This window comes from Oryza brachyantha, chromosome 2 (assembly GCF_000231095.2).
Source record: "Oryza brachyantha chromosome 2, ObraRS2, whole genome shotgun sequence".
In the NCBI taxonomy this organism is placed as follows: domain Eukaryota; kingdom Viridiplantae; phylum Streptophyta; class Magnoliopsida; order Poales; family Poaceae; genus Oryza; species Oryza brachyantha.
The window spans coordinates 9,097,746-9,114,342 of record NC_023164.2 but is presented as its reverse complement, the minus strand read 5'-3'; the positions used below and the strand labels follow the sequence as shown (position 1 = coordinate 9,114,342).

Sequence of the window (16,597 nt, the reverse complement as noted above, 5' to 3'; positions counted from 1 at the left end):
GGGCCCACATGGCAGCGAGTGTGGTGGAAATTAGCGGAGACGGTTTCGTCGCAGAGCGCAATCCCCTCGCGCGACAAGGACACGCATACCGGCCGTGCAGCATCTCTCTCTTCCCCTTTCCTTGTCTCTCGCGGCGAGGCGATCGGATGGCCTCGTCGTCGTCGTCCGCCGGCGGCCGGCTGGCCGGAACCCTAAGCCTGAGGCCTGGCGTGGCGTCGCTTATACCGGGGTTGCCGGACGACGTGGCTGCCGTCATCCTCTGCCTGCTCACGTTCCCCGACCAGTCCCGCCTCCGGGCGACCTCCCGTGCGTGGCGGCTACTCCTCTCCGCGGCCACGCTCCTCCCGCTCCGCCGCAGCCTGCGGCTTCCCCGACGCCACCTCCTGTGCCTATTCCCGACCGACCCCTCCCTCGCCTCCCCGATCCTGCTCGACCCCGCCGCCCCCACCGCCTGGTGGTCCCTCCCGCCGATCCCATGCTCGCCGCAGCTCTACGGCCTGGCCAACTTCGCCGCGGTCGCGGTCGGCGGCCAAATCTACGTCCTCGGTGGCTCCCGCTTCGACGCCCGGAGCTATCCCCTCGACAACCCCTCCTCCTCCGCCGCCGCCTACCGGCTCGACCTCGTTCTCTCCCGCCACCGCTGGGAGCGCCTCCCCGACATGCGCGTCCCGCGGGGGAGCTTCGCCTGCGCCCCCGCTCCCAGCGGTGGAGTCATCGTTGCTGGTGGCGGGTCCAGACACCCGACGTTCCCCTCCTACGGCAGCCGCACCAGCGGCGTCGAGTGGTACGACACAGCAGCGCGCGCGTGGCGCGTCACCGCGGCGATGCCCCGGGACCGGGCCGGGTGCGTGGGGTTCGTCGCGCACGGGGCGGGGGATGGGAGGGAGGATGAGTTCTGGGTGATGGGCGGGTACGACGGCTACACCACGGTGGGGGGAGTGGTGCCGAGTGACGTGTACTGCCGGGATGCTGTGGCGCTCGGGTTGTGGAGTGGCAAGTGGAGGGAGATTGGGGACATGTGGGAGGAATGGGAGAGAGCGCGGCTTGGGCCTGTGGCTGCCATTTCTGCAGAAGATGGAAGGGTCACAGAGGTGTTCATGCTCGATGGTAATGATATCTTCAGGTCAGGGAATTTGCCTCTTAACTTATTATTTGGCTGAATAATTGTTTAAGTATACATGTGTTTTCTTGTGTATGCTGCTTCAATCGACTGGTTTATTTTCAATTTCGTGTGATTCTTCATTCATGTGTGCTTGGAATGGTTGGTAGTTAATACAGTTTGCTTTTCTACTTGTAGTTTACTAACATGTTTAGTACACATGGTCCATTTGGTGCTTCAATTTCATAATCTAGCTTGGCGCAATTATTCACTACTGATGAGTTTAGAGTGAAACAAGTGTGCATTAACCTCTCTGTTCTGCTGGGCATCTTGGTGCTGTAATTAGTTTGTTTTGTTAAGATGTACAAGTGGATGATTTGAGAATAATGGAAGGCCGCTCTTTTTCGTATGTTCAATTTCCCTGCTCACTGCCAACTATTAGAGATCTCCAACCATTAAGATACGGTACATAGCCGAGTCTCTCTAAAGTTTGAATGTTTGATTCCGCTGCGGCCATTAATCTGACAGACTAATACAGATGTCATAGTTTAATAGTCTGGAAATTAATTTGAAGATGAAATATCCTATTTTGCTTCTCTTCCGGTTTTGCTTATAGATACCCTTATTCTTGCCATTCATGAATGACATTTTCTCGTTCTCATTGAGAAGCATTGATTACCGTTTCTGTTTTCCTCTCCCATCTCTTCAACTAAAATAAAGAACTCTCAGCACTAACTAAAAGATTGTGTCGCCACGCATTGCTTACTTGATTTTACGTGAGCATGAATGATATGTGCGCCCATGTGATGTACTGAGAACGAAGCAAATATAGTTCTTGATGTTTGCATGACTAGTTGTCTTCATGTATGCATGTCAGGAAAGATGTTTGGGTGCACAAAATTTCAGAGAAAGAACGTTTGTTTTTAAGAAGTAGAGATGAAAACACACTCCACTTTTGAAGCCCAGAGGTTATAAATACGGATGATGAAGTTGAAGCTGTCTTATTTCAGAAGATTTAAATGTAAAGTACATTTTAATTGGTTTGCTATAGTCAAAGGTTAGATCGTGGGCCTTAGAGCATCTCCAACAGTCTCTATAAATTTGACTCTCCAAATGTATATTTGGCCAACTCTCCATTTTATTTGTCAAGTCAAATTCGTTTTTACTCCAATAGCCTTTCCATCCATCCTCTCTAATTTGAGTTTGACAGCGGGACCCACATGTCAGCCTCTATACCCATTCTTCTTCCTCTCTCCCTCTTTCTCTCCCCCTTCCTCTTTCTCTCCATCCAGCAGAACAGATCTCGGGCTTCATCTCCAGTGTGCGTGGTGGAGGTCGTGCGGCGGCGCGACATTGTCGGCAAGGGCGCTAGTGGCGGTGGTTGCTGGCGCCGGGGGCGGCGCCGCGGCGGTGCGGACGTGCTGGTGGATGGGAGGCAGGGATAGGAGGTGGGCTAGGCGGGCTGGCATGGTGGCGGCGCGCGGAGGAGACATTGCTGTCGTCGGCCGGGGTAGAGGCGGCGTAGTGCGCGCTGACGCCAGTGGTCGTCGGCGCCGGGGGCGGCGCCACGGTGGTGCGGCCATTCGGTGGACTGGAGGAGGGGAGCTGGGCACGATGTTGCGTGGCGGAGGTCGTCCGCGACAGCGAGGGCGTCGCCGCGGAGCCGGAGCGCGCGCTGGCGGTGGTCGCCGGCGTCGGGTGGCGGTGCAGGCGTGCTGGTAGATGGGAGGTGGAGAGCTGGGCGAGGCGACAGCAGCTTGCTTGGTCGGGGGAGAGAGATGGGGGGAGGGGGAGTGGTGGGGCCCACAAATAGCCAGCCAAAGAGCATCCCCAAGTTTGGCCAGTAGAGATGTGATTTGGCCATCCGGATGACTTGGCCAACCGGATGGAGATGCTATTGGAGGGTATTTTTCTTCCGCACTTGCTAAAATTTGGTTTGGCCAACCATTTGGCCATTCTATTGGAGTTGCTCTAATCTCGAGAGCTTTTTGCTGCTTTGATGGCAAAAGGGTTTCCATGTGCAGGCTCACTATCATGAATAGAGATGAAATCTACACTCCATTAAATGGTGTACTAAATTCTGACATGCGGTACCACTATACATCATTACATCCCCTCTTCAAATAGATGCATAGGGTCCGTGCTATGAATTAGAAATAGCAGGGTTGCCGAATATAAGTAGGGGTGGTAATGGGCCCAACCATTTTGCCTATAAAATTTAAGGGTTGGGTTCAAAACGGGTTGAAAATAAAATTGTATAGAGTTTTAAGCTAAAATAAAATTAAATAGGGTTGTGAAAGAACCTAAGGGCCTTGGCTTATTACCACTCCTAATTATAAGATGTGTTCTACTGAAGTAAAAGAAAGGGGAAAAAGAAAGACAACGTCGCCTTCTATTTTTCGGAGATATAGATCAATGATGCATGCATCTTTTTTTAAAGGAGGGAACAGTTATGCAACAACAAAAAGTTGGTTGAGCTTGCTTGATTTTTTAAAGGTTAAAATCCCAAAATTAGGCTATAAAATTCAAAACATTTTTATTGTTTGCAATGTGCCAATGTGATCTTTTTAAATTTTGTAACAGCTTACAGGTGGCGCAGTAGTGACTGGCCACTAATAGTTAATTTTCTTCTTGGAATATGCAGTAAAATTATCTTCTTAACTCCGTTATAAATTATTGGCATTTTGCTAGTTTCTGGAAACACTTTATGACTAGTTGGCTACAACTGTTAACAAGGTTTACTTGTTCCATGTGACTCGTTAGTATGGAGGAATTTTGGAGGTCTAATAGATATATAATATCTAGAAAGTGTTAATATTAAACTATTATCAACATAAGAGTATAAGTGGTCATTAATAGTGTTGTGATTGGTTTAATCTAGGCAGATCATTGATCACCTCATTCAGGGCATTTAATTTTGATATGCTAGATAAAGCATCACAGAGGTTCACATAATTACATGTTCCAGTTGTGATTTTGTGAAATGTGCTGAATGAAATTATCTTTGACATTAATCAGACTTCACTTTTACGTGACATAACACATTCTTTAAATAATCATGTGTGCATAATCATATCATTAGAAACAAAAAAAAGTTATATAATGTCAACTGCCAAGATTTTCAGTTTGTCTGTGTCTAATTGTGTATTGTTCACAGTACAACTAGTGGGTAAAACAGATATGGTATCTTCTGCTGGACATCAAGGTCTCGACTAGATAAGATCCATCTAGTCATTAATAATTCATGATTAACAAACTTATGATTAGAGGGAATACTTGAGTAAACCCTTTTCAGATATGATTAGCCAGTTACAAATTCCAATTTGAGACTAATTACCACTTACTAACTTCTGAAAATAAATTTTACATCAGATGCAATAGAGCAATTTCTACTTAGGCATGTCCAGATTCCTACTACAAAATATCAAATCATGTCCTAGGAAGCTATATTTTGGGATGCATGTTGGGGGATACTAGAATGCTGTCATTGTGTTGCCACCATAATTAGCTAGGGCGATCAGCAGTGCTTGGTAGTTATGTTTATTTATCATGAAAATTATCTGTTATTATATTTTTTTGTAATACATGAAACTTTTTGTTACCAAAATTAAGTGAAAAGACCAACAGTTTTCTGTTGCCACTTGCTACAATGAGCTAAATGAACTACGTAGAAATATATTCTGTGTACTATAAGAGGTATTAGTGGGTATTTATTTGTATTAGTTTTTATTGAAAATTGTCTAGTATCTCCGACATTCACTAGAATTGTACATGTTTACCCAAGCAATTCTAGGATTTGGACCCAGCCATCTGAGTGAATGAGGTCGTTAAATAGCTTCGCCACCAGGCCATTAAGTTGCGTACTTTGCATTAGTTTATGGCAAAGAAAATATATCTTGGAGAACTGTATGCTGTGACAACTTCTTTTGACACACACACAGAGGCTTCTTAATGTGCTTAATATTAGTAAGAAAGACCTGTTAAGATAGAAGACCTTTTTTTAAGCATTCTAAACATTTTGTGAGAGACAAGCTTGGCCAGTAGGCTTCTAATTAAGTTCCACATTTTATGGCACTTGAGTACCGCCTCCATTTTCTTGTAAGTGACAGTAATGTGAGTCATTCATATCCAAGAAGCAGTATGGTCACTAATCAGCTTCACATCTAGAACCTGACGATAAATCATGTCCATATATTAATTATATTGCCAATGTGGAGAGGCATATATATGTTTCCTCTAAGAAAAAAGGAAGAGAATTTAGTTTAATTCATAAATATCAATAATGACTGCTTTTTAAACACATGTTTAGTTATTTTTAGTGCAAGTTTCCATCACGAGTACAGGTAGTCAAAGCCTTTTTGCTACATGTGTTAACAACTGTTTATCTACCGATGACTCTATTTATACCTATGTTGACATTAAACTGTGACTTTTATATTTATACGAGAGATTTCGTTAGGAATCTGTGGTTATGTTATCTGGAATATATAAACTATTTTCTTTTGGCTCAAGTTATGTTATGAACAAACTGCTACCAATGGATGATGAGACTTGTAATTATGAGCGTTTCTGTTTCATACAGCGCATGGTAGCTCGTTTACAATTCAGATCATAAAACATTGCTATGTTATCTGGAATCTATGGACCATTTTCTTTTGGCTCAAGTTACAAAAATTTTCGCATACAACAGGACTCTAATAGTTATGTCTTTGTGCAGGTATAACTTCTCTTTGAACAGGTGGTTGAAGGAGGCTACATTGAGGAGAAAGATCCCAAGTACTCAATCATGTGGTTTCATAGCCATGAATGGCGAACTTTATGTTCTTACATCAGCAAAAGTCCCTGTCGAAGCCTCAAGTCCATGGAGGCAGTCGAAGAAGAGGCTGGCGCTGGAGTTTCAGGTTTACAATCCTGCAGCGAAGACGTGGAGGGTGCTCACCACACATCCCCCTGTTAACGTGCCCATCGATTTCAGGACTGCAGCTCTCTGTACGGTTGAGCTGTAGGTGTCTTGATGATCACCATTCACTGTACAGATTAAGCTAACTAATCAGAAATTTGGTTGCAAATTTAGATGTAAATGGCGACATCATCCAATGATGTCAGGAAATAGGTGAAAATTCTTGCACTCGTGAATGCTTTGGTAGCTTATGTACGTACATATATATATATATATATATATCTACAGGACGGTACATTGCACATTATCTAATAAAAAGGGACGGTACTGTTAGAATTAATCTGCAGCTTTTTAGCCCAACGGCTAAAAGGGCCTTGATCACGCCCTGATTGGGAACGTCCAGCCCAATAGGTTGGTGGGCACGTCATATAAAAGGGGTGGAGGCTGGCACGGCACAAGAGACGAAGATTACCGGGAAAGCCACCAGTGCGCCACTGCCTCGCCGGACCACTACGACTGCGACCACGATCTCACCGGGACTTCACCGACCACCGCCGCCGCCGTCAGCCTCAAGTCGAGATCGACGAGGATGGCCGGTTCCTCCTCATCCGCGAGTGGTTCTACTGTTCGGTTTCTAATCTCCTCTTCTCTCAATTGCAATCTCATTGATTCATACAACAGAGAATACCCAACTAGTCCTAGACCTAGGTGATCCAAATAGAAATTTTACAATGGTATCAGAGCCTTGCCTAGGGTTTAGATTAGTTTTGGGATTGAAATCAAGAGAGAAATCGATAGGGGACTCGATCCCCTAAAGAAAACCAAAATGAATAGAAAAGAGATGGATGGGAGGGGTGAAACCCTAACCTCCATCGCTGCCGCCGGTCGTCGTTGACGCCGCGCGGTTGTCCCTCCGCCTCCACCGCCGGTGTGCGCACTCCGAGGTGGCCGATGTCGGCCGCCGCGGGGACGTCGCCTCGTCGGGTCGAGGAGGAGGAATAGAAAGGGGCGGACGCTGGCCGATGCCGCCGGATGACTGCTCGACGGTGGCGCGCTCACCCGACGGGGAGCGCGCGCATCGGCGAGTGGCCGACCGACGGCACCGCTGCACCGCCATCTCCGTCATCGTCATGCTCTCGCTCTCACTAGGTGGGGGGGCAAGAGACGGTGGGGGGGAGAAGAGGAAACCAGGCGCCGGCGAGCCACTGCCGCGAGGCCGCTCGGCGGCGACGCGCTCACCCATGGGCGAACGCGTGCGCCGGCGAGAGGGCACACGACGGCACCGCCGAGCCGTGCCGGTTCTCGTCCGAGAGAAGAGAAAGAAGGAGGGGACGGGTGCGCGGGCGATCGACGGCCGGAGGGCGTGCGCCGGTGGGAAGCCGAGCGCCGCCACCGCCGAGCCGCGCAACCGTTGCCAGAGAGAGCGAGAAAGGAGGAAGTCAGTGCTAGGGTTAGGGTTTTTCCGGGGACGTCGGCTGGGTTGTGGGTTTTGACCTCCGATGTGGCCGGCCGGCAGGCCGATCTTCCCAACCCTAGATCGGACGGCTGGGAACGGCTAGGCCAGTTTCGGCCCAAGAGGGAGCGCGCGGGAGGCGACTTTCCCGGCCCAGGCCAGGTTGCGGCCTGGGTGGGGAGGGGGGAGAGGCGTGTGCATGAGGAGAAAGGCCAACGGGCCGACCCCTTTTGGATCAGAAAAGTTCATTATCGGTCCCTCGTGGCCGATTTAAATGAAAAGAAGTCAGTTTTGGGTCTTTTGGACCGATTTAATTGATAGAATTTGGATATTTTTAATTTTTCTAACCAATTTGAACCAACTTGAAAATTGTTTAGAGGATATTTAATTATTTTTCCGCTGCGAATAGATTTTACAGTGTATTTAATTGCATTTCCGCTGTAAATAGATAAAGTTGTTGAAATTTGATGTTTCTAAAATTAAATTTCGAACCAACGGGAGAATTTAATTTTAGTGACATTAAACATATGCTATGATATTCGATTTTTGACCAACGTTTTTAATCACAATATTATAGTTATGGCTCCATGTGTTATGTCTAATTTTACCCAACGGTAAACTTAGACCTAATGCATAATATTTTATTGTTGATTTTTGTTCTCACCAAACATGATTGTTACCGGTGACTACTCCTTGATGAGTTGCATCAAAGACATTCCGACCCTGAAAGAAGATAACTACCTTGAATGGAAAAGAAAACGTGACCTTGCTTTTATCTTGGGAGAGGTGGATCGGGTATTGACTACCCCATGTCCTATAGAGTCTGCTGCATTAGTCGGAGGCGCAGAAGAATCGATGTTGATTGGCAAAAGACAGAGAGCGACCATGCTCCCCTCGTTATGTCATATGACATAACAGAAAAGTGGTCCTTAGTCAACAAGAAATGTTTGGCTATGGTAAAGAATATGAGTGAGCCAACTATATTGGGCTCAATCTCAGACTCTAACACCGTCTCAGAGTATCTTGAAAGAATAAAGAATCAATTTATTGGTTCTTGAAAGATTTATGTGACACAGCTGATAGAGCAGCTTGTGATAGATAAGTACCGTGGAGGTGGTGTGAGAGACCATATTCTCAGGATAAGCAACATGGCTTCCAAGTTGAAGTCAATGGATTTGGATCGATAGCATTGCCGTTTTGGAGGCGGCAAATGTAAACTATGGTGTAATAATGAACGTATTAGTCTTGCTGTTTGCAAGACGAGTTTTATTTGTTCTCTCTTTCTAAAAGGGTAAATGTTGTGTCGTCATTGGGAACAAAAAATAAGAAAAGGAAGAGAACTTCTAATGACTCGTCGAAATTATGGCACTGTCGTTTAGGCCATATTTCAAGAGGGAGAATTTTGAGACTAATTAAGAATGAGATTCTTCCTCCATTGGAGTTCTCAGACTTAGAAAAATGCATAGATTGCATTAAAGCCAAATTTGTAAAGAGCATCAAAAGCATGGATGGTTATGACTCGTTCATAACATTCACAAAAGAAAATGATTACTCCCGCTATGGTTATATTTATCCAATTAAATAAAGATCACAAAAGATTAAAGAATACAGTCTGACCATGGGGGAGTACTATGGTCGACACACGTCATATGGGCAAATCCCTGGATCTTTTTGCAAGGTTCTTATTAGAAAATGAAATAGTAGCCTAGTATTCTACACCGGGCGACTCTCGACTTAGAGGGGTAGCTGAAAGGCGTAACTGTACCCTTATGGATATGGTGCGCAGTGTGATGAGCTACTCCACCCTTCCATTGGGTTTATGGATGGAGACGTTAAAAACGCCATTCATATTTTCAACAGAGTTTCAAGCAAATCGGTGCCCAAAACACCGTATGAGCTATGGACAGAAGAGTAACCTCGCTAGCTCACCTCCGTGTGTGGGGGAGTCCTGTAGAGGCTAAAGTATTTAACCCAACCATTGGAAAGTTGGACCCCAAGACAGTGAGCTGCCATTTTATTGGCTGTCTGAAAAGATCAAAGGGTTATCGTTTCTACTCTCCCGATAATTATACAAAGTTTGTAGAAACGAGACACGCCGTCTTCTTGGAAGACGAGATGATTAAGGGGAGCTCGATAGTTTGAGAGATTGATCTTGGGGAGAGGCGGGAGTCGGAACCCGCTCTGTCGACTCAAGATCCTTTCTTCTCTCTACCTGCTGATGTTGGGCCAACTCCGTCAATTCCGTTTGACGTTGTGGTACCACCTCCTGTTGTTACCCCTCCTGTGGCAATAATGAATGAAAGTAAGGAACCTGTCATACAGGATCCAACAGAAACTAGTGCCACACAAGAGGAGGAGCCTCAACAGTCTCAAATAGATAATGTGCCAGAACAGGAGGCCTCTAGAAGATCTGAAAGAGTCAGAAGATCGGCTATCCGTGATGACTATGAAGTTTATAATATAGAAGAGTGACTATGAAGTTTATAATATAGAAGAGTCTCATATGCAGGATGATCCCACCTCATATGAAGAGGCCATGAGAAGCGCTTGTTCATCTGAATGGTTGGAAGCCATGAAAGATGAAATGAAATCAATAAAATTAAATGATGTCTGGGATTTAGAACAAATTCCTAAAGGAGCCAAAACAGTAGGCTGTAAATGGGTCTACAAAACCAAATATGACTCTAGAGGGAATATAGAAAAGTTAGGCGTGACTTGTGGCAAAAAGTTTCACGCAAAGAGAAGGAATTGATTACGAGACATTTTCTCTAGTCTCTTGTAAAGATCCCTTCAGAATTATAATGGTACTGGTGGCACATTATGATTTGAAATTACATCAGATGGATGTAAAAATGACATTCCTAAATGGTGATTTGGAGGAAAAATTATATATAGCACAACAGAAAGGTTTTATCATAAAAGGAAATAAAAATATGGGATGTCGATTGAAGAGATCGATTTATGGTTTAAAGCAAGCTTCGAGACAGTGGTACTTGAAGTTTGATGGGACAATAACGAAATTTGGGTTCTAAGAGAATGTTGAGGACAACTGTATTTATGCAAAGTTTAAGAATGGGAGATTTATTTTCCTGATTCTGTATGTGGATGACATTTTACTAGCGAGTAATGATGTCAGTCTACTGCAGGAAACAAAGAAATTCATGTCATCAAATTTTGACATGAAAGGCCTCGGTGAGGCTTCATATGTTTTGGGCATAGAGATTTATCGAGATAGAAGAAAGTATGCATTGGGACTTTCCCAAAAGACATACATAGAAAATGTGTTGAAGAAATTCAACATGTCCAATTGGAGTTCTTCACCTGCTACTACAGTAAAAGCGAAAAGTATGGGGCATCGTAGTGTCCTAGAAATCAATATGAGCTCAATGAAATGAAAACAAAGCCTTATGCGTCAACTGTAGGAAGCCTACAGTACACGCAAGTGTGCACACAACCTGACTTGGCATTTGTTACCAGGTTACTTGGCAGATTTAGAGTAATGCAGGCCCAGAGCACTGGAAATTAGTAAAGATAGTCTTGCGTTATCTGCAAGGAACAAAAGGCCTCATGCTGTCTTACAAAAGATCAAAATCGCTCCAGGTAGTGGGGTACTCTGATTCTAACTTTGCAACAGACAACAGAAAGTCGACATCAGGATACATGTTTACTCTTGCGGGAGGAGCTATTTGATGGAAAAGCCCAAAACAGACGATCACCGCAGGGTCTACTATGTATGCTGAGATTATAGCATGCTATGAGACAACGGGGCAGGTGAACTGGCTTAAAAATTCATACCCGGTTTAAAGGTGGTTGACAGTATTGAGAAACCACTAAAGTAATACTACGACAATGAACCCGCAGTAATGTACGCTCACAACAATCAGTCAAGTGGTGCTGCCAAACACATTGACATAAAGTACTATGTTGTGAAAGACAAAGTCCGGGATCAAACAATCAGTCTCAAGCACACTAAAACAGAGAATATGCTCACGGATCCGCTCACGAAAGGCCTACCACCCAACGTCTTCAAGGAACATGTAGCCAGCATGGGTTTGTGGGAAGCCTTATGAATCTTGGACTATATGGCCCAAAAGTAAAGTATCTATTTCTGAATAGAAATGTGTATACTGGCTGTGGAATCTATTGGTGATTAACTGAAACGATGAAACATGCTCTATATGCAAATCTGTGATGGAATAGAAAAAGCCTAAAAGAAATAGTGAGATCAAGGAGGAGAATGTTAGAATTGATCTCTAGCCTTTTAGCCCAACGGCTAAAGGGGCCTTGATCGCGCCCTGATCGAGGGCGTCCAGCCCAATAGGCTGGTGGGCCTCTGTCACACTACGTCATATAAAAGGGGTGGAGGCTGGCACGGCACAAAAGACGAAGATTACCGCCGCCGCCACTCCATCCCACAAACCCAAATCCGATCCAGAGGGGGCGCAGCCATTGACGAGAAAGCCACCAGTGCGCCACTGCCTCGCCGGACCACTACGACTGCGACCACGATCTCACCGGGACTTCACCGACCACCGCCGCCGCCGTCAGCCTCAAGTCAAGATCGACGACGATGGCCGGTTCCTCCTCATCCGCGAGTGGTTCTACTGTTCGGTTTCTAATCTCCTCTTCTCTCAATTGCAATCTCATTGATTCATACAACAGAGAATACCCAACTAGTCCTAGACCTAGGTGATCCAAATAGAAATTTTACAATGGTATCAGAGCCTTGCCTAGGATTTAGATTAGTTTTGGGATTGAAATCAAGAGAGAAATCGATAGGGGACTCGATCCCCAAAAGAAAACCAAAAGGAATAGAAAAGAGATGGATGGGAGGGGTTAAACCCTAAATATATATTCCAAACTTTGGAGTTAATAAGTACCGCCTCTAGTCATTTTTATATTTATGTCAATTCTGACAGCCAAAATGTATTAGCTCTAAATCATTTTGTTGGTCACAAATGACAAGCATTTTTATCTGGAGGGAGTACCAAGTTGACAAGTGTTTCCGTCTAAAGGGAGTACCAAGTTGTATGATATTGCCAATGTTTTATTTAACAAGAACGCTCAATACAATCTATGGTTATACTATCAAAATAATAAATTCATTTAATTAACGAATATATATTTCTTCTCATGTATACATTGTATAGGGTATTGTTAAGAACCAATGGTAATCTCAAATCTAAGGATTATATATCAATTCAATGAGAACAATGATGGCACATCATACATAGATCTCGCAGTGTTATGTATCTCGCAGTGTCTTGTGTGGTATCTATCCAACATGTGTTTACATAATCGATTTGGTATCTTGATACCATGATTCATAAAACATGATAATCAATCAATACATGTGTTGATTATCTAATCACATTTGTTCTGTATGCGATATTTAGGGAACATTCGAAGAAATAGTAAATTACTATATAAAGAGTCTCATAAATGAATTATATATTCATTAATAAATAATAAGTTATCTGAGAGAACAATGTATGATACTATGTGATACAATTATCTTCGTGATTGCCTCCGGCATATTACTAACAACTCCCTCGCGGGCATTGTGGTGCATCGAGGTAGGCATCAATCCCTCCATAGTACGAGATCGATTCAAGTTCATCGAGTGCTTGACAGATCTGTGATGTTGTTGCTTAGGAATGGAGGTAGCAACGCAGCAGACGAAACGATGTCCATCGATGGCTCCTGTGGCACATGGCTCTCTTCTCTAGCTTCGAGAGGTTAGCACGAGGACAACAGAAAACTTCACCGCCAATAGTGCAACGCAACGGTGGCAACTAGGTTGATACATCATTGACTCCCACGGTGCCTGATTTCAACCTGGCTAATTAACTGCCACCGTGGTTGCTAACCTGACGCTATTTATTGTCGTCGGAGTCCAAAGAGTGAGAGTTGCAGGGGAGAACGAAGGAGGTGCAACGTCCGTTTTATATCGTAATTCAATATTATCTAAATTTATCGATTGATAAATATATATAATTTATATATATGTCTATATTCATTAATATCCATATGAATTTAGGCATGGTTAGGAAGTCTTACCTCGTGAAATGGAGGAAGTAGATGAGATGGAAGATAAGGGTAAAATGGTCCATACGAAAACATAGTAATAAAAGACTAATCCAGTAGTACCAAAAGCATATGTAATAACATGGTTCAAGTTTACGGATGCAACAATGGCATCCACCCGGTTTCACTTTGTAATGACACTTTGTTTCGCTGGGCTAATGACACATTTTTCTAAAACGATACTTTCGTAATGGCATGGGTCTAAGAAAACCCATGAATCAATCCACCATAATTCCATTGACCTTTATTAATAAAGTATAAGCATAAGTAAGACAAACCATATTTTACTAACACGATGTGCAACTAATCCCATAATTAATCTCATTGACTATTAATAAAACATACATTAATATGCTAGCCGGTACATCTCAATAAAAAAAAAATGGGGGCTGTTGCCCCACCGGATCCCGTTTTTAAAACAAGATGATACCGATGAGGTACCAAACACAATACCTCATCGGTATCAGATCCGATACTAGAAATAAGATGATTTTAAAGATGTATCAAACACGATACCTCATCAGTATTAGATATGATACTATAAACAGAGTGATCCCGACGAAGCATCAAACATGATATCTCATGGTAACAGATCTGATACTGCAACGTGTGATTCTGATTGATACCTCAGGTATCAGATCTGATACTGCACCAGTACTAGGTGATACCAGTGTTGTAACATTTGATACTTGGTTAGTACCACCAAAAACCAAAACCAAACTAGTATTGGGGAGTGTGAGGTGGCGTCGGGTCGGGACGCAGTCACAGGCACGCAGTGCCAATGATAAACGATCGATGCCGACAAATCATGATGCCTAAAAACGCAAAAGAACACGATCGCATCATGTCCACGCACGCTGTACGCAGGGCTGGGCTAGCTGCAGCAGCGATCGCGTAACGGCCGGCCGGCGACGAGCGGCGGGCAGAGGCCCAGGTGGCTTGCCACGGCTAGCGCGCGACGACGGCTACTTTTTCTAAGCAAAAGGGATTAGCGGCTGCAACAGCTGGTGGCATGTATCCCGTCGCTCTCGCTCCGGACGGTATACCGTCCGGTAGCATTACACGATATCAGATTTTGCTAGCGCAACATGCAACTAATCGCATAATCTCATTGACTATTAATAAAGCATACATGTTTATATCATGCGTCATATTCATATCGAGCGCCAGCCGCTCTGACCTGACCTCTATCATTTCTCGTCGTAACAAAATTTGAATTTACGATGTTGATTTTAAAATTGTCACCAAAATTTATTTTTAGCATTGGTTTTTAGATCTAGAAGAATACGTATATAAACGTTTTATTCATAGATTATTTTTTATTTGTTAATACGTTAGAAACAATCACCTCCTTACGTGTGTGGTCTACATGTTCTACAAAGTAACAAATAGTCAACCAATAGGCTAGCTGTCTGTGGCTATTGCATTCCACACCCGAAACATGGAAATTCACGTGCAACTTCTGTTGTTTCGTGCTCCACACCCATTTGAGAAGGGACACTCCCAAAATATATGCACAGCATTTTCATCTAGAGGCGAAACTAGGCATCGGGCCCGCGCCAAGCTAAAAAGTTATTGGGAAAATAGTATGTTTTAGTTAAAATTTATTTACAAAATTGTTAACACCAAAATTTGTAGAAACATCATCTTGTCCCGAAAATCTGGAGAATTCTAATATCCTATATCGGCGTGGCAACGGAACCCTATCAAATCACTCGGGATATGGCCGTCGATATAGATCTATTTGCTTTTTTGTTTGATTCCAAATCGTTCCCTCATTATCTCAACAACTTTGTCGGCCAACTCATCTCCCCTTGCATTGTATTCACAATGCCGATACTGATAAGGTTCTTCTGGCCGATATTGCCCCCCTGAGTCGAGCTCCTTGAACAGTGTATTCGTTAACCATTGTCTTGATCAAATCTTGTAATGTACTCATCAAAACTCCAGATTGACCAAATAAAGCACGATGAATTGATTCATTAACTGCATCTTGAAGTGTTTCATCCATCGGCTTCGGGAGTTGAGTCCCTTCTAGTGTCATGACGAAACGTTGAAGACAGCACCTTTGAAAATCCGCCAAGGATTGCTCCACCAGTTGTTTCGGTTCTTTTGTCAAATGTTCCATTGTAACCAAGTTGTTGACATTAACTTCCTCGGAAGACATCTTTGACTTCTGCTCGGACGATCGCTTGTGAGTAAAAATAGTACGTAGTCCTACCAGGCATGCCAAAAATGTGTTGACGTCAAAAATATAATTCGACGTGTCACACACGAAGTCTTGGGAGTCAATCTTAAACAGCTGCAGTGCAAGACCTAAATCTTAGAAGGTGCCAGTGAGTTTGATCCTGCAACTGACAAGATAAGCAATAAAACAAGCCGATCGGCTATCTAGCCGATAGGTACCTAAAAGTCAAGCCGATCGGATGTGGATGGTGCAATGGTTAGCCAATAGGATGAACGATCGGCTGTAAAAAGCTTGGATCGGCTCGAAACTTGATAGAAATAGAGTTGAATTAAATATTAGACCACTGTAATCCGCCAAGTTACTTATTAATCTGAGTCGATAGAACGAGCCCCTATAGCTAGATCAAACTAGACATGCAGAGATTGGACTTAACCAAGACAGTATACAGTCGAGCACGATATGAGTTAGGAAAAGTGAGTACCAATAAGGCTAATAAATAAACCGACGAATTACTTACAATAAACAATGAACCATGTGTTACGATCATCCAAAACCAATTAACATGCAATCCTCATAAGCCGATGCAACATAAATAACTGTCGATCTAACTAAATCAAGCCGATTGGTATAAAAATAATGCAGTAAGGCAATCGGTTACTTTATTGATGTAAATATAATAAACATGCAGATCAGCAAAGATCATCGGCTATAAACGACTAACAAATGATAAAGATCTATAAAATATCTAGCCCAGATTGCTAAGAATAATCATAGAAGATCAGACCCAACCGAGACAGTTCAAGATTATGTCTAGCAATGTTAGGCTAGATACTAAACATATCTAGATTGCTATCAAGCCAACGAGCCGAT

General features: G+C 43.8%; 1 protein-coding gene across 2 annotated transcripts; it reads left to right on the top strand.

Moving 5' to 3' along the window:
* Positions 1-88: 88 nt before the first annotated feature.
* LOC102720113 (F-box/kelch-repeat protein OR23) lies at positions 89-6,325 on the top strand. 2 transcript variants are annotated; one of them, XM_006647161.3, is made up of 2 exons: positions 89-1,123; positions 5,817-6,325. In XM_006647161.3, the coding sequence occupies exons 1-2, from the start codon at positions 147-149 to the stop codon at positions 6,103-6,105; spliced, it is 1,266 nt and encodes a 421-aa protein (XP_006647224.2). In that variant the 5' UTR covers positions 89-146; the 3' UTR covers positions 6,106-6,325. The 2 variants fall into 2 exon arrangements, with proteins under 2 accessions (XP_006647224.2, XP_015689627.2); XM_015834141.2 differs by lacking the exon at positions 5,817-6,325 and adding an exon at positions 1,977-2,314.
* Positions 6,326-16,597: the final 10,272 nt, after the last annotated feature.